Here is a 19,212-nt window from a genome sequence, read left to right as displayed (position 1 = left end):
AGATCCAGGGAGGGGTCATATGAGCCAAAAAGCTTATACAGTTAAGTTGTATAAGTAAAGATTTAATTTAAAGATTTGTTAGTAATTTAACGACATTCACCAAAAATTGGTTTGCTGTCAAAAACAACTCAAATTTTGATTTTTGCTCGATTTAGAACTTGAAAAAACCTTAGTCATGATTTAAATTATTTTCATAAAAATTGTTTCTTAGAAAGAGAGCAAATATTCAGGTTCTTAAGAAGAAACCTTGAATAAGAGATCATCAATTTTACATTAAGTTGCCTTTGAATTCCATAAACTAGCCTTCAATTTTATTATTAATTTTTTTTGAAACACATGAATAGTGATTATTGAAGTGATTTTTACTGCGACATATAGAAACTACATATATAGCAAGTTTTGTATTAGTAAACAATTTCAAACTAGAGTTTCTAATCAAATATGACAATTACGACGGATAGAGAAGTCGAAAAAAGTGGGTACCTCGAATCCTTCCGTCTGTTGTTCTGAATAGGAAGTTTTTATCATTTTATTAATACAAAAAATAACATCAGTCCCCACACAAATTTCTTGGTTCAAACATGTGATTTTTCTAAAACTTTCTCAAAAATAATTTGGCTTCTTTCTTCAAGAAAAACATATTTCCGTATTGCTCCAGAAGGGTACCGCTAAAAAAAATCTTTATTTTGTTTTTAAATTTTCTCAAGAACTAATGGAACGATTTCAAAATTCTTCTCTTTCTGTGCAAGCTCTTGTCAATGATTAAACTGATGATGATTTTTTATTATCAGAAATGTATTGTTTTTATTTTTAATAAAATACTAATTTTGTTTAAAAAACTCGATATCTCAGAAAGGGGACAACATTTTTTTTACAAAATTTAAATGTAAAATGTTCATATAAGCTTTTTATTTAGTGCTTATACCAAAAATATTCTTAAGACAAAATTTAAAATGATTTTCGAAAATAAATAGGTTAATCTAGATTTTTTGACAAATAAAATGGCATTTAAATTTTTGAGAAGAACTTATTTTGGAGGTACATTTTTAAATCTTAAAATATAGGCAGTATTTTTAAACAGACTTTTTGGAAGAAATTATCAAGTTCTTGCGACCCAGTCGTTTATTTCATTTCTTTCAAAATTGGTTTTCTGTTGAATACAAAAGATCTTAGAAAATTAAATAAATCTACTTTTGAAGTGAATTTGCTTTGGATGCTCTAGAACTGAGATTTAAACACGAATTTCAAAAATACAAATGTCACAATAAAATCAAGTGACACTTTTGTTAAACTAATGGCTAAGTGAAAAATATAATAAACTTTTCATATCTAATGATATAAAAGCCTTGAAACGTGCAATTTGTGAGTACTACAAAACTTTTCTTCCCAACTTATTTGTTTTTTCAGCTATTTCCTTAAATTCAAGAACCAACCTTTTTGTCCCTACAATAAGTTTTGTTGACGCCTTTAAATGATCAAAATACGAGTAAGCAGATTGATGACGATAGTAATAAGAGACACAAGGAAATTGAGTTCGAAAAAACTACGTCAAAAAAAGCCCGACATTTTTGCATATCAGATCCTCTCTCATTTTCTGGATTTTTAAATTTTTGCTGCGTTCTTCGCATTAATAGAAATGAAAACAAGAAAAGTGTGTTTTGTTTTTGGAAAAAAGCAACGTTTCAAAACAATTCCCTACATTTCTGCGCGAAATGCACCAAAAACGCTCCAAGCTATTATATTTTAGGTCTTAAAAGACAACTTTTCGAATCTTGGAATGCTTTCATATGAGTCATCCAAATTAAATATTTAGACCATAACTTTCTGAACAACAGTGTTCTTAATAATTTGATAACTGAAGTTGTCATTTTAACAATTATTAAATTTTGTTATTATCCTTTACAAAACATTAGAGAACCTGATGAAAAGTATGGATCCGCCCTTGATAAACTACCACTGATAAAGTGGCAAACTCGATAAGATAAGAAAATCTTTGCTGACAAAAAAAAATGCAAAGAATATTCAAAACTGAGATAAGTAGTCGAAAAGATAAAAACTGGCTTTGGAAGTGGTAATGATGGGAATACTGCGAGAAGATTTTTCAGCGATCCAGGTGTTACGGCAAAGATTGCTGGATTAGTTATTCAAGTGATAAAGCGATTGAAAGATGTATCGCAGATAATAGCTAGTTCATATGAAATTAATATCGACAAGTTTCAAAAATATTCCATGGATAAGCAAGATTGTTCTTGGTAATTGGTACCCAATGCCACCCACAATTCAAAAAGTTTTAATTCATGGATCAGCCATAGGTTAGATTAGGTTAGGTTATAGTGACTGTCCAAGATGGAAACGGACACACTTATTCCAGTTTAATGGCCCATTGTGATACCACATGAATCTTGAGGCTTCCTCCTAAGCTCAATGGAACCAGCTTGAGTCCCTTACGTTTAGATCATTAAAGAAGAATTCTCCTAGGTAATTCTTGCATTTTCGAGCTAGAGCAGGGCATGTGCAGAGAAGATAAAGAAACACAGTTTACAAGTAGCGATTGGTATGCCAGTACTTGCCAAACGTGGTAGCATGGGCTGTACTGTAACGTTCCTGGCGAGTTCATCTGACTTACAGTTACCTGGAATGTCTCTATGGCCCGGCACCCAGCAAAGGTGAATATTAAACTGTTGCGCCATCTCCATTAGAGATGATCGACAGTTATGGACTGTTATAGAGTTTGTAGAGACTGAGTCCAGAGATTTGATAGCGGCCTGGCTGTCGGAGAAAATACGGATATCAGATGTTGATATCACGTTTTCTTTGAGCCAAGACAAGACTTCCTTAATCGCCAAAAGTCCCGCAGGAACACGCTACAATGATTGGGAAGGCGGAATGAGAGACTTAGTTTCAGTCGTTCAGAGTACACACCACCACCAACCCCTTGTTTGGTCTTTGAGCCATCTGTGTAAAAGTGGATTGACTCATCCTCTAAGAATGTCCTATCCTCCCAAAAAGATCTGGTAGGTATAGAAATCTGGAAATTCATATCGAATTGTAGTTGGGGGATGGTGTAGTCTGTGTGCTTTTGAATTGATTCTAAGTACCTTAGAATTACGGAGTGGCCAATGTTGTTGTTAGCCCACTGCGACGAAGCATTGAGGCGGATAGCAGAGCTTGCAGCTATTTGTTTACTAAATATGTCAAGAGGTGTAAGGTAGAGCAAGGTGTCTGAGAATTTTAATTGGATTCCTTTAATGTAAGGAGGGTTGACAAATGGAATTTTGTATCTCCTCGAAAATAAGACCAAATCGGTTTTGTGTGGGTTAACACCCAGTCCACACCGATCAGCCCAAAGTGTTAGTCTGTCCAAGGCATTTTGTAAGAGTTCTTTAAGGATATTAAGATGCTTTCCTGAAACTGCTATAGCAACGTCGTCCGCATAGGCTATCACTCTGAAACCCTCCGCATCCAGACTAGTAAGGATTTCATTCACCACTAGGTTCCAGAGCAGAGGGGGTAGAACACCACCTTGCGGTGTCCCTCTACTAACGAATCGTCTACCAGAAGAGTTGCCCAGTTTTGAGTTAATTATTCTGCTAGTAATTAACTCCCGAAGCGAACTCTTTACATTTAGAGATGATAGTGCAGATGTGATTGCAGATGTGTCCACGTTGTTAAAGATCACTTCGATGGCAAGGAAAGCAACCATAGTGAACTCTTTATGATGGAGTGAATATTCGATGGTGCGTACTTAAGTGTGTAACGCTGTTTCCACCGATTTACCTTTACAGTAGGCATGTTGAGACGAAGACAAAAGTCTTGTATCGATACGTACCCTTAAATGGATATCAATCAATCTTTCCAAGGTCTTAAGAAGGAATGTTGACAGACTTATAGGTCGTAGATCTTTAGGATTGACTTGCGAGCATTAACCTGCTTTAGGTATAAAAACCACTTTAACTTCTCTCCATGCCGAGGGAACATGGACCAGGTAAAGACAGCTGGTAAAAATTGCCTCAAGGATTGGTGCAATTATATCAGAAGTCTTTTGTAATTCGGCTGGTATTATTCCATCTGGTCCTGCAGCTTTAAATGGTTTAAAGCTGTTGAGAGCCCATTGTAGCTTATCCTTGTGGATATGTTGTATTTGAACTTGAACGTATATAACTGTTGCAAGTTTCGGTAAGAGAACTACCAGGAAAGTAAGTGTCCAATAGTAAGTTCAGCGGTTCAATCCATGGCTCTTGCATCAGGACAATGTCTTCCCCGTTACTCGCCAGACGGAGAAGAAGTGAGGCCGAGGCCTTTATGGAGTGTTGGAGATTAATCTGTACCAGCCATAGTTGAACATGCTTTGTTGCCAATAGGTAAACTTAATGAAGAAGCGCAGAAGGCACGAAACAAAGAATTCAAAAAAATACAGAGAACATTTCTCCAGCAAAATATTACCCATCAAGACTAACGAAGACATTTTGAAATCACTTTTGTTTTTTTCAAACTTATTTATAATCAATTTACGGATACTGGCTCACAAAGGGTCAGTAATATTGCCAACTGAAATCCCTGATACTTCCGACACATCAACTTATAAATTAAGAATTCATGCATTTGGCCCCTCTGTGCGATGTATCCATTTGAGGCACTTTGACATCTACTTTCAGAGCTCCATCATTTGTTCGAAGATATTTAATGCTGGAACCTCTTATTTTTTTACATTAATAGCATTTGATAAACTACAGACCGAGTAAAAATGTGTGATACCTTTCAAATTAAACTAAAAAATATTTTGGAATTTTTTCCTTCTCAGTTCTTTTAATCATTAAATAATTTTTGTTAAAGAAAACAAATTCAATACAGGAAATAATCAAGTTACTAAATCGTTAAACTGTTATCTTTAATATGTACATAACGATCTCAGTGTTCAATCTTAAAACATACATTCCAAATATTGTATCTTAACATAAGAAAAATACAAAAAAGTGTGCGTCGGCCGGGAATCGAACCCGGATCAACTGCTTGGAAGGCAACTATGCTAACCATTACACCACCGACGCCCTTATAAATTTGATAGCAAACAAATATTATAAGACACCACAGTAGGTTTTAATAAGCCCCACAATCAGTTGGAGTTCACAGCACTGATAAGCCATGAAAATAATTATTTATTTGATAATTTGATAGTAATCAGTGTATACGAGCATGCAAAAATATTCAAGTTTTGATTTTATACAAAGCATAGAGTACTCAGTATTAACTGTGCTAAAAAGGTAAAGGCTCTTAAGTCAACTTAATAATTTTAGCTATTTATACTTTTTTTGATATACTTTCTGTAGGAACTATTTGCTTTATTTTCCCTGGTTCATAAATCCTTTAAAACAAGAGAGTTATGACCTTCTGTAAAATAGCTTAAGTTTAATTCGTAGGGTTTTGCAAGAGGTAAAACAACTTAAGTAGAGGATTATCAGTTTTATGTATCAATTTCTTTTAATTATCAGATAGTAATAGGTAAATGGTAAATTATCTTAAGTTGTTTTTGTTCCATATCAATCAAAGTAAGATCGCCTATGTCAACTTAAGATATTTTACCACAAAATTTGTCTTGTATTTAAATTTCTCATATTGACTTAAGATGTTGTACCACATTTAAGAAATACAAACAAAAATACAAATAAAGATACACTAACGGTTTAACCGACCTAAGAAATGAAAAACTGTTAAAGTTGTTTTGGAAGAAGCACTTAATTTAAAAAAAGACATTAGTAAATGCTTTAAATACTCCACTTATCAAAATTTAATTAAACTATTTATGTATTTGATTCCATAAAGAAAAAATTACTGAAAACTCTATCTTCATATCCTTTTCAACTTTTTTCAAAACAAAGTTTGCTATAGGCTTAAGAGCTTTTACCCTTTGAACACAGAACCAGTGATTTTTTAAGAGCTATCGGAAATCAAGATATTAGTTGATATATGTAATTAAGTTTTCAAAGATTATTCTATTCAGATTTTGGCCGCGACTGTTGCTGAAATGGTTTCTGTCCAATTTTAACACACTTTGTGTAAATGTTTTAATATTGGCTTCCATTGCCTTAATCAATACGGGCCTGTAGCTTTAGAAATGAACCTTAACAAACCGCCACACAATACACAAATTAGTCTAGAGGCATTAAATCGCACGTTCATGCGGCCGCTCTATTGGTCCGTTGGCACCGTCTCTTTAAAACCACATGTCATTCTCTTCCATGTGGTTTGAACGGTGTGCTTCGCACAAATGTCGAAATCTTTGCTTCTTAATGGATGCAGCACTTGGAACGTACTTCATTCATAACAAGAAATCCACAAACCTTCGTGAATAGATGTCTTCGTAACATCCTTAAGATTCTCTGACCAAACCGTATATCAAATGAGGTCCTTCATAGAAGGACAGGTCAGGAACCTATAGACTCTATCGTACGAAGGCGTAAGTGGCAATAGATTGGACATACGTTTAGAAAAGGTAACGACTGCATTGCAGGCCAAGCAATGCAGTGGAATCCGTTCATACAAGAAGGAAGAAGAGCTTGGCGACCGAGAAGCACTTGGCGTAGGAGAGTCGAGGTGGAATCAGTATCACTAGGCAAGAGTTGGAAGGAGTTGAAATACATCTGCGGAAACAATAAATGATGGTGCGTAGGCGTAGTAGAGGCCCTATGCCTCTTAAGCGGTTCCCTACGGACTTAACAGAACTGAGAACCTAAGTAAAGTAAAAAGTATCATCTTTGAAGAAATACTGCTCAATGATCCTCTTCACTCCAAATACGAAAGTTCTGCTTGTTCACGAATCCATTCAACCAGAATTGAGCATCGTTGCTGAACACAATTTTTCGATACAAAAGTGAAACTTTCACCAGCTTTTCAAGACCCTCTTCAACAAAAATTAAGCGTAGTGTCAGGTTTTTCGTCTTCAGTTCTTACATCAGATGATTATTTTGAAACGTTTTACACTTGAATTTTTCAAAGGCCCAACTTCTGCAAACGGCGGTACGGCTCGCGTCGAATCGATAGTTCCCGGTCATCACTAAAACTGGCTGATACATGTGTGATATTTTCATCAGTTCACGTGTTAGTAGTTAAAGGTCCAACAATGTAAAACTAGGCCTATTAAACTAACCATAAAATGGAGGAAGCACGCATTGAACTTTCTTATCAGAGCACGCATTTTGATTTTAAATTCAAAAATTGCAAACGTTATTTATTTATTTGATGATCCATGGTTAAATTATAGGAAAAACTGAACGTGTTTGCCAAAAATGTAATAAAAGCTGTCAAAACCGTTACTGCTAAAAAGAATATTAAAAATAAATCATTCATTGAAAGTTTAAAATAAAATTGGAAATAATTTTGCGTGAGAAATTTGATACTGAAACAATTTATGTGTTTTAAATAAAATTAAGTAAGAAAAGGGGGCTTCAAGGTGTGTATATAAACGTTCATTAAAAAATGTATGAAAAAGAGATAACATCGCTTATTTATTATTCTACTTAACTTTCCATAGGAAGTTATTGTAATGGGTCCGATTTGTCAAATTGAAAATTTTGACATTTCTCGAAGTTTTAAGGTCTCAAGAGTAGAAATAAAAGATTTTTAGAAAGATGTCTGTGCGTGCGTGAGTACGTACGTTCGTTCGCCCGTACGTCCGTACGTTCGCGACGTTTTTTTTTCAAGAACCAGAAGAGATATCAACTTCAAATAAATTTTGTTATACATATAATAAGGCATAAAAATGCAGAAAGGGCTCTCAACAAAATTGCGTGGGTGGTTTTCTTACTATAGCAGTTTGAAAAAAAGATGATAATTTTGGTTAACCCTAAATATCTTACGAACCAAATCCGCTAGAGACTTGAATTAAATTTTATATAATATATTGTAACGTGATTTCAAAGAAGTATATTTTTTGAAAAAAATCCATATAACGTTTTTTTTTATAAATCAAAAAAACTGAAAAAAAAAATTGTCACCTGCAAAATTTTACGAACATAATAGGATTATCCAAAACAATTTTGTGCAACGCAGAATAATGTTTTTGACATCTGGTAAAATGTTGAATAAAATCGAATTGACAGTTTTTTTACAAAAAATTAAAGCCGAAAAAAAATTAACAAAAGTTGGTAAAAAATGATTTTCGACTCAAATATCTTTTAAAAAAATTGAGATAAAAGCTTCTAATTAATTTATACTTATAAGAAATATTATTTTTAACATTAGGACTAATTTTGAGAAAAATCGAATCGACAGTTTTCTTACAAAAAATAGAAACCTAAAAAATAAAGTATAAAAGTTGGTAAAAATTGATTTTCGACTCAAATATCTTTTTAAGAATTGTAGATATTGGCTTTAATTTACTTTTATCTTTTAAAAAATATTGTTGTTAACATTCAGTAAAATTTTGAAAAAAATCGAATTGACAGTTTTTGTACAAAAGTTAAAAACGTAAAAAAATTTAACAGAAGTTGGTAAAAATTGATTTTCGCCTCAAATTTCTTTTCAAAAATTTGAAATATTGGCTTCAAACTTATTTTATTTCACAGAAAATATTGTTTTCGATATTCAGTAATTTGTATATAAAAATCCAACAGTCTTTTTTTTATAAAAAATAAAATCTACAAAAAAAAGTACTCAAATTTGGTAAAAAATTGATACGAGTACATATAGACAAACTTTTAAGCAAGACAAATCGACAGACGGAATGGGAAGTTATCAGTGTGGGTCGCATCCCAGCCTCTTTTTTTATTATTATTACTAAACAGGAAATTTATTATCTAAAAAACTTCTTTTTAAACCCTTTTCCATATCAACTACAAACACCAAAAACCTACATGCGAAAATGTCACTTTCATCAATGCAAATGTTTAAACAAATTACACCCCTAAAGTTATAATAAACAAAACTTTTGTATCCTTTATCATATTCGTATATCCAACATATCATTCACCATGCCGACAGTTTTATAGTTTTACATGAAAAGTTTAATGAACCTTTTTATAATAAGTTCCGTAAGGTTTAATAAATTGCAATGGTTGAACTGTGCCAGCACCTGCATCGTGTTGTGTAAACGCTCTAAATAAAACTCATGCAATGAACTAAATTGCCAGTCATTTTGTAAAAAGTTTGAACTCTGAAAAACGTGCAAGCTAATCAACTAAATGTATATTTAAATTTGCCCTTAGTTATTCCCTTTATAGGTACATATAGGATTCCCTTTATAGATATAGGTATGTTCGTTTTAAGTCCATATAAAATGTGTTTGCATAAATTAGCTTAATACTGACGAAAGAATTAATCGATTCCTGTGTGTATTTCATTGACCTGATGTTTGTGCTTATTTCGTTCTTATTATTTTGCAGGCAGTTCAGGAAGCTGCAGAAGGTGGGCTCCTAGTTGTTGCCGAGAAAGACTTCCCTCAGCTCTACGAGAGATGGAGTATACTACAGGCTGTGTTCTTCTCTTCCACTGTCCTCACAACAATCGGTTTGTATCCTTATCCTTAGATCCTTATACACGTTCTCACATCAATTATAATTATCCTTGTTTAACTATTTTGGTTTAGGCTACGGTAACATTGTTCCAGTTACAACCGGAGGCCGGGTATTTTGTATATGTTTTGCTTTGATTGGCATTCCATTTACATTAACTGTGATAGCCGATTGGGGTCGTCTATTTGCCACTGCCGTCTCCGTTTTAGGAAAATATTTACCAAGTATGTTATTTTTCGAAAACCACTTTGATGACGATGACTTATTTATTTAATATTTTAACACAAAATCCTTGCTTTAATTTCTTCCTTACATTACAGAGAAGCCATCAATATCGAATGTGATAGGCAAGACATGGTTCTACGCCATAGCTGCTGTTTGTTTTCTAGGTGTGTATTTAGCTATTGGAGCCGGGCTCCTTCTATTATGGGAAGATGATTGGACATTTTTCGAAGGATTTTATTTTTGTTTTATCACAATGACAACAATAGGATTTGGTGACTTGGTTCCAAGTAAGTACCTATGAATTATGTCTTCAATAATGTGTTGGCAACCCTTAAAACAAGGAAGAGAGCATGTTGGCAGTTGACAGTTAAGAGTTAAGCAAAATTGAGTTTTAAACAATAAAACAACTCGTTGGTATGAACAATGACAATTTGACGGGAACATCCATCAAAATATGGTGGATGACCTTTATCTTCGGTTTTGACATTTGATGGGCTTATTTAAAAGCCCGATTACACGAGATGTTTTTCAGTTGTTTCCTCTTTCGTCTTTTTGACAGATCGGGTGAGGGGTGTAGAAACGTAGGGGGAAAGAAGTCGTGAAAAGAGCCCTGAAAATGTATGGACTTTTTTTGGTTGAACTTTGACGTTTATGCTTTGACATTTGACAACCAATAAAAAAAAAACAAAATGCATAATTTACAGATATAAGTCCAGTTTTCCAGAGTACGGTGTAGTAAAGGCAAATATAAACGTGAAATAATGTAAATTTAATTATTTATTTAAACGATTTAAGAAATGTGGACAAAAATTCAAACGGAAGTATTATTAACGCTGTTTCAAAGTTGGCCCAATTTGTATAACAAGCTGAATAAAAATTATTCCATAAATTTGTTTTATTTTTCACTAAATTATTGCCACAGAAATCCAATTATAATTTGTAGGTACTCTCTGATTATTACTGCCCGGACAACGAAACAAAATTAAATTCTTTCCCCACAGTTTTTTCAGAAACGTCAAAAAGAGGAATAACGAAAGGAACGAAAAAAGGAAAGGTGTAATCACGAGGGTAGGTACCTGTCAAAAAGACGAAAACGAACGAAAAAAAATCCCGTGTAATCAAGGTCTAAGGCGTTACTATCATTGGTTTTCAGCACCGAAAACAAACATTGGAATTTATTTGGCAGGTCGCTTATAGCTATCATTAAAAATTTCTGTCATTGAAACTAGTTTCCTGATTAAAATCCACCGAAAAATGTTAACTGACAGAAATCTGTCATTGGAATTGTATGACATTGGAACAAAAATCAGTGGAACGATTTGTTTCACTTTTGAACATAAAAGTATCAGCTCTTCAGGAAAATGAATTTCCGTCCGGAAAATAGAAAAAATACATTTTTAAAGAAAAGTAAATGCGCAATTAAACTTTTTTGTTCTCATACAAAATTCTTTGTGTGATTTCCGATCGATCAGTATATAATTTTCATTTCTAATCAAAGCGAAACACCTTTAAATATCGATTCAAAAAATGTTCCGGATCGATTTCAATGGTAGCTATAACTGGCCCCTTAGGGCCATAATCATCTGGTTTAAATTATCAATTAACCTTGTCTCCTAGGTGATTTCTTCTTCTTACTTTCTTCTTCGCTTCTACTTATTTCAAAACAAAAATGTTAACATTTGGGAAGAAGATGCAATCATGAAATGACAAAATTAGTAGCCCCAAAATCACTTTGTTTCACTCGTGTAACGCCTCTAAATTGGCATCTGTCAATTTGCCTTTTTTTTGTTTTAAGAGTTGCCAGAAAATAATGTTTTTTGACTTTTCGACTTAATCTATGTTTACATTCACCTCCTTATAGAAAAACCCAACTACATGCTGATATGCACGTTATACATTTTAATTGGATTAGCGTTAACTTCAACAATTATTGAATTAGTTAGAAGACAATATGCTGATAGTTGGGCCAAGATACAGGTTAGAAGAAAACTAATCATAAGAATTTGAATTGAAATTAAAGTTAAATAATTTGTTTTCTTTTTTTGTATCGGTAGGAATTATCTGGACCAATGGCGGAAACACTTAGAAGACTTGGTGAAACAGCTGGTACGGGTCTAGACTATATGGCACTACAACGTGTGCTGACGGTAAGTTTTGTCCTGCTTCTTCTTCAGTCCTTATACCTTTAAGGCCATTAACTAATTTTATACAATATTTTTAGGTTTCAATGCCCAAATGGAATTCATCAAAGAAAACAACACAAGAGCAAGAAATAGCTGCTCTAGAAGCCATTACAAATGCCATTTTAAAAGAAGTTAAAGAAGCACAGAATAATAAACCAAAAGTTTTACAAATTGTTATATACGAAACATCAGTGTAGTTAGAAATATTATATATAATTTATTTAAATTTAAGTTTAGTAAGAATTGATTATTAAAATCGTATAAATATTTTAAAGAATTAGTAAGCATATAATATATAGAATATCTTATAAGTAATGTATTTATATTTTAATTAAATTATAAACTATATAAGTCTTTTGTACACAATTTAAACAAAAAAATGCATACAAAATCATTGCCTACAAAGTCCTGCCTATTTTTAAATAAGTTTTATCTTTTTATTATGTAAATATTAAATGTAAAATATGTAGGAATTATAAAATTATATGAGTGTTAATATGAATAAATGAAAACACCAATTTTATTAATGAAGAAAATGACAAAGTAAACAATTTTTGTTTTTAAGTTTAGCTGTAAATTGTTGTAAAATGCATTTTTATAAGTAAATTTTGTTTTTAATTTTTAAAGTAGGTACTTTTAGTTAGTGCAAGAACACGTACATATGTATATTAAATATAATTATTTATATTTAAAACTATTTAGTAATGTATATTGATTCGTTTAATTTATTTTTAAAGATATAGGTTTTAAAAATAAAAGACTTTACTTTAAGCGAAAAAATGTGAATGTGTTTTCTTTTTAGTTAAATTATCATTTATCAATCCCAGGTAAGGTTTCCTGCCCTATCGCTATCAAAAGAGACGAGCTTTATTTAAAGAATAGAAGTACCAAATAATAAATGATGTTTATCTACAGAATGGACGTTTGTAACATTTTTCAAGAGTATATTATTTTGGAATAATACAATTATTTTTAAATTCATAAAAATGCAAATAGTAAAACTACGTATACGCCTGAGTATAATTCTACTAACTAAAAATTTGTCTTGTAAACGGTGATTTTTTAAGAGCTTGAGAACTTTTTTTTAAAAAAAACGCATAAAATTTGCAAAATCTCATTGATTCTTTATTTGAAACGTTAGATTCGTCCATGACATTTACTTTTTGAAGATAATTTCATTTAAATGTTGACCGCGGCTGCGTCTTCGGTGGTCCATTCGGAAAGTCCAATTTTGGGTAACTTTTTCGAGCATTTCGGCGGGAATAGCCCAAATTTCTTCGGAAATGTTGTCTTCCAAAGCTGGAATAGTTGCTGGCTTATTTGTGTAGCCTTTAGACTTGACGTAGCCCCACAAAAAATAGTCTAAAGGCGTCAAATCGCATGATCTTGGTGGCCAACTTACCGGTCCATTCCTTGAGATGAATTGTTCTCCGAAGTTTTCCCTCAAAATGGCCATAGAATCGCGAGATGTGTGGCATGTAGCGCCATTTTGTTGAAACCACATGTCAACCAAGTTCAGTTCTTCCATTTTTGGCAACAAAAAGTTTGTTAGCATTGAACGATAGCGATCGCCATTCACCGTAACGTTGCGTCCAACAGCATCTTTGAAAAAATACGGTCCAATGATTCCACCAGCGTACAAACCACACCAAACAGTGCATTTTTCGGGATGCATGGGCAGTTCTTGAATGGCTTCTGGTTGCTCTTCACTCCAAATGCGGCAATTTTGCTTATTTACGTAGCCATTCAACCAGAAATGAGCCTCATCGCTGAACAAAATTTTTCGATAAAAAAGCGGATTTTCTGCCAACTTTTCTAGGGCCCATTCACTCAAAATTCGACGTTGTGGCAGATCGTTCGGCTTCAGTTCTGGCACGAGCTGTATTTTATACGGTTTTACACCAAGATCTTTGCGTAAAATCTTCCATGTGGTCGAATAACACAAACCCAATTGCTGCGAACGGCGACGAATCGACATTTCACGGTCTTCAGCAACACTCTCAGAAACAGACGCAATATTCTCTTCTGTACGCATTCGTGTGGTTGGTTTAATGTCTAATAAAGTAAACTGAGTGCGAAACTTGGTCACAATCGCATTAATTGTTTGCTCACTTGGTCGATTATGTAGACCATAAATCGGACGTAAAGCGCGAAACACATTTCGAACCGAACACTGATTTTGGTAATAAAATTCAATGATTTGCAAGCGTTGCTCGTTGGTAAGTCTATTCATGATGAAATGTCAAAGCATACTGAGCATCTTTCTCTTTGACACAATGTCTGAAATCCCGCGTAATCTGTCAAATACTACTGCATGAAAATCCTAACCTCAAAAAATCACCCTTTATAAGGTTAAATCCAATCTAATTTCTGACTTAAATAATAACTTTAAGGCGTGTAGCTATTTAACTCCTCTAAAAACTGTAAAATAACATAAGAGAAATCAATCGACATGAATTAAGGAGGTTAATCCTTAATGTCTAGGGTGAGAGACACTTTTTTTAAGCACAGGATTTATATTGTTAATATTGTTAACATTATTTTTATACGCTTATACCCACGTACTGTATTTATAAATTTATATTTTTTTGCGAATAAATTACAACCTCTTAACATTAAATATTTCATTTTAGTACGCTTAGTTTTCCTACCTTGCTTTAAGTATGCTACTATGAGAACTGTTTCTTTAAAAGTTTGGAAATTAAATTTATAAATAGGTGTTCAAGACAAAAGTACAATATTTTCGTACTTTTTAAGTAGACATATACCATGTTCAGTTCAAAGTACAAACTTTTATAAAGCATAACTAAACTTTATTTATCCTTCTATGAGTAAAGAAAAACAAAAAACTTATTGCATAATTTGTTTTTTTGAACTTTTGTCGAACTAGGCAAATAAAATCGAAAGAACAAATTTGAATTTGCATTTTCATTTATTTTGAAACAATGACTAAAAATATAATTTATAAAAAAGAAGTCAATAACATTAAGAAATTAGTTTTTTCCTTATAATATGTTAGTTTCCATTTAGCATATGGAGCTCAAAAACCTTTAATTGATACATAAGTCAATAGAAAAATCAGGTTGTCTGTAGATACATTGATATTATTCAATTATTTCACAATCTTATGTACTCCATTTGTATTTTTTGAGTTTTTAAGTTTATAACAAAAAATTATGACCCTAATGTATATTGATTTCTTATAGACTGTTTTAGGTTGAAACAATCAATTCTTTATTAAAATAGTCTGTATAATAAATAGGTTTTCCAATAAAAGTTTTCATTTCGATATTTAAAACAGTTTTAGGAGAAATCGATGGATTTTAATTTCATTGTAAGGAACCAATATATTGCTACCACTAAATTTTCCAATTCGCTTATTAACGTTTCTATGTCCCTGATAACTTCGCGAATCCTACTAGAACTCTTCTAAAAATAACACGATGAGGAATATCTTTTTGAAAATGTCTTTTGTTTAGTTGTGTTTGATGTGTGGCTTGCTGAAAAAATCATCCATATCATCAACATTTTCCAATTCCAGCTGTACAAAATACACTAACCATAATCCGCCAGTGCTTATATTATACTGCAATAGTAACACCAGCCTTATTTTCAAATAAATAAGGTCAAAACACGCCGAACCACACAAAACAGTGACATATTAAGGATGAAGAGACCTTTCAGCAATCATTCTTGGAATTTCTGACCCTAAAATGCCACAGTTAAGAAGTGATTTTTAAAATAAAATCCCGATCATATTGATGCATTTCAAAGTCCTAATAAGCAGAGATACAGCTTAGGCAGTTTGCCACCAGTTTTACGCTTCCAGTGAGTGTTATTACTTCACCTGTACATGACATAAATCCGAAGGTCCAAATGGTATCAACGCTAATTTCTGAAGAGGTGTTTTTCAATGCCGGTAAAAACCACTGCGTAAGCTTTTTCATCTCTTCTACTCCTCAGGTTTCGTTCCGAGCGGATGGAATACAGTATTTGTTTAGCACATTCCCAAAAAAAGCGAATCATCCTCACCCTCTAGTTACCGATCGATCGCATACACGTCCCTTCTTTCCAAGGTCATGGAAACGCTGATTAATTTTTAGCTCAAGCAATATTTCGCAAGATCAAAAGCTTCTCCAGCAATAAGAACAGTGAAACATCTCTTATCGAAAATGCGTGCTTTCGGTTTGCATGAATCCCTCCTTCATTGGGTGAGTAATTATACTTTTCGGATCATTCAATACAAGTTGTGTTGGATGGAATCAAGTCTGAAAGCCACAAAATAATGCTGGTGTGCCTCAGGGCTCTTTTCTATCTCCAAAACTCTTTTTAACTTCCCATTATAAGTTATTGTGATTTGTCCGATTTGTCAAATTGAAAATTTTGACATTTCTAAACCTTTAAAAAGGCAGAAAGATGCAGAAAGAGCTCTCAAAAAAATTGCGTGGGTGTTTTTTTTACCATAGCAGTTTAAAAAAAAGGTGATCATTTTGGTTAACCTTACGAACCAAAAAAGCTAGAGACTTGAATCAAATTTTATATAATATATTGTAACGTGATACTGTTTTTATATAAATCAAAAAAAATGAAAAAATATGTGTCACCTCGAAAATTTTACAAATACCAAATGGATTCATCTCCAAAACAATTTTGTGCAACGAATTTGAGAAAAATCGAATTGATAGTTTTTTTATAAAAAATAAAAACACATAAAAATTTACTCAGAGTTGGTAAGAATTGAATTTTGACTCAAAGATCTTTTCACAACTGTCAGATATTGGCTTTAAACTACTCTTATCTATTAAAAAATATTATTGTCAATGTTAAGAAATATTTTGATAAAAATTAAATTGACAGTTTTTTTCCAAAAAATAAAAACTTAAAAGAAAATTTAACAAAAATTTTTAAAAACTGATTTTCGACTCAAATATCTTTTCAAAACTTTTAGATAATGGCTTCCAGCAAATTTAAGCTTACAAGAAATATTCTTTCCAACATTCAAAACAATTTTGAAAAAATCGAATTGACAGTTTTTTTTTACAAAAAATGAAAACCTAAACAAAAAAATTAATAAAAGTTGGTAAAAATTGATTTTCGAATCAAATATCTTTTCAGAACGTTGAGATATTGGCTTTAAGCAACTTTTATCTTTTAAAAATTATTATTTTGAGAAAAATCGAATTGAGAGTTTTTTTACAAAAAAAGTGGAAAGTTATCAGTGTGGGTCGCATCGCAGCCTCTTTTTACAATTTTTATTTTTTACTTACAATCTTCTGTCTGTAACTAACACAACACATTGTTTCGCTGACTAAAGTACTCGTAGCTTTTCATATTTGTTTTCAGACTCAAATTCCTCTTCTACGGATGTGGAAATGTAACCACAAAAAATGATAAGCAATTCAATTCTGACCTAAACGGTACAAACGGGAATTTAATGTTTTAAAAACACAATGCTGTCTTGTTTCGTTAAAATTAGATATACCAACCTTGCCATTATCAATCGATGGCTCTTGCTTCAATGAGACTAAACATCTCGATATTCTCGATAATTGTGTCACCAACCACCTCTTGGGGAACGATCACAAGAAATTTGTCACCCCTTGTGATCTGACTGTTATATCTATAAGACTAACATATGAATATTCATCTAAAGCTTCAGTATAACTTTCATCTCTGGGCTGCTGGTCCTGCAATTTTCTTAAGCCTCTTGTATAGTTTTGAGCGTAGAGCATTTAAATTGATTGGTGATAATATCATCATTATCATAAGCACATTTACTTCTCTTGAACATCGTCGAAAGGTTTCTTGTCTAACCCTTTTGTTACCTATACTTTAACTTTAATAATAACCAGCTGCATTCCTCTCTTTAAACAGTTCAACCGTAATACACTCGCGCTTCTAGAAATGCTCAAAAGTATATTCTCGAGTCCAAATTTGGCCGTACTGTCGAATACACAGATTCATTCTTTAACCGTACTACGCGAATGTGGAATGCCTCTGTCTTTCTAGTCATTGCAATATTCAGGTATTCAAAACAAATGTGCACTAACATCTCCTTTAAAACCCTATCTCCTTTTCCTAGTGCTCACACTGTGCCCCGGCATAATAATTGTAGTAATAACCCCTTGAGTTTGGACTTTAAATGAATCAATGGTTTTTTGCGCAGCCTACAAAAATAATACTGTTCAAAAAGGTGAAATAGGTGATATACTTTTTCTTAGATTTTTGATTGCATTAGTTCGATTCAGTCTTTGAAATCAATCTGTGACGCCAGGTTTTTTGAGATAGTATATTTTTTAATTCGAAAAAACCTTAGTGGCTATGTAAATTTAGTAGTAGTTCTTTTTGTCAATCAAATACGTATAATTTTCCAAATCTACAATCACCCTTACTTCGATATTCCGTTTTAAATTTTTCAGTATCTTACTTATTTTATAAAACATCCGCTTTAGTTTTAAAACTTTACCTGTCATACATTAACCTTAAGGGAACTCTTAAGCAGATCCTAAAACGCAAAATGTTATAAAACCAATTTTTGGTCTTATAACAAATTCGTAGTCTTAAGGTTATAACAACAAGTTTTGGAATAAATTGAACAAAAATAATGTTGAAACAGAAATTTCTTAGTTTGAGCACATATCTTAAATCTGAGTTTAGATTCTAAATCAGCACTAAAAATCAACTCTAAAACGATTTATTCGAAAACATAAGGAATTACATTCAAGGTTTTTTAAAAGTTCAGATTTAGTTTAATAAAGACCCATAAGTCATCTCATAATTAATGGGAAATTCAGAAAACTTAGTGAGTTATTAAAATGATTTAGAAAGCATCTATACAAAAGATAGGTAAAGATTTGTTTTTTGCAAAATCTTCATACAATTTGTTTTGTAGGCACATATTTTGTTGTAAATCAGGGGAAATTCAAGACTCGTTTTAAATTTGACAAAGTTGATGTCAATTTAAAAAGGATTCAACACTTGAAAAGAAAACGAATACATCATAAGTTATTTGTTTAAACTTACCTCATATAAATACAAATAAAATTAAACGTGTATACTAAACGGCAACTAAAATTATTTTTGGCTCTTTTCTTGACTCAGAAGTAAACTATTCGCCTATATGTAGATACGACGGCATAAGATACGTATGCATTTAAAGTAATTATCATGCAAAAGGTTTACATAGACCTTTAAAGGTCATCGTAAGCTGCATATAAAAAATGAGATTCATAACAGTTAAATAGGTAAAGTAGGTTTTTTTAGTTCTGTTTGTATCTTTTTCGTAGATGATGGGATTT

The 19,212-nt window shown here is 32.4% G+C and overlaps 1 protein-coding gene and 1 non-coding gene across 3 annotated transcripts in view; one reads left to right on the top strand and one right to left on the bottom strand.

Annotated features, from left to right (window-relative positions):
• LOC129947126 (TWiK family of potassium channels protein 9) overlaps nt 1-12,509 on the top strand; it is a 103,868-nt gene extending 91,359 nt beyond the window's left edge. Inside the window, exons 2-7 of one of the 2 annotated variants that reach the window (XM_056057567.1) lie at nt 9,378-9,501; nt 9,581-9,730; nt 9,827-10,018; nt 11,593-11,708; nt 11,786-11,878; nt 11,953-12,509. In XM_056057567.1, coding sequence (XP_055913542.1) covers nt 9,378-9,501; nt 9,581-9,730; nt 9,827-10,018; nt 11,593-11,708; nt 11,786-11,878; nt 11,953-12,111 — 834 coding nt within the window. In that variant the 3' untranslated portion in view covers nt 12,112-12,509. The remainder of the gene's footprint in view (nt 1-9,377; nt 9,502-9,580; nt 9,731-9,826; nt 10,019-11,592; nt 11,709-11,785; nt 11,879-11,952) is intronic. The other variant, XM_056057566.1, reaches the window with a different exon arrangement.
• Trnag-ucc (transfer RNA glycine (anticodon UCC)) lies at nt 4,977-5,048 on the bottom strand. Its single transcript has one exon. It is a non-coding gene; the product is annotated as a tRNA-Gly (tRNA).
• Nucleotides 12,510-19,212: the final 6,703 nt, after the last annotated feature.

Source organism: Eupeodes corollae, chromosome 2, assembly GCF_945859685.1.
Source record: "Eupeodes corollae chromosome 2, idEupCoro1.1, whole genome shotgun sequence".
Classification (NCBI taxonomy): domain Eukaryota; kingdom Metazoa; phylum Arthropoda; class Insecta; order Diptera; family Syrphidae; genus Eupeodes; species Eupeodes corollae.
This window is presented reverse-complemented; position numbering and strand designations above follow the sequence as displayed.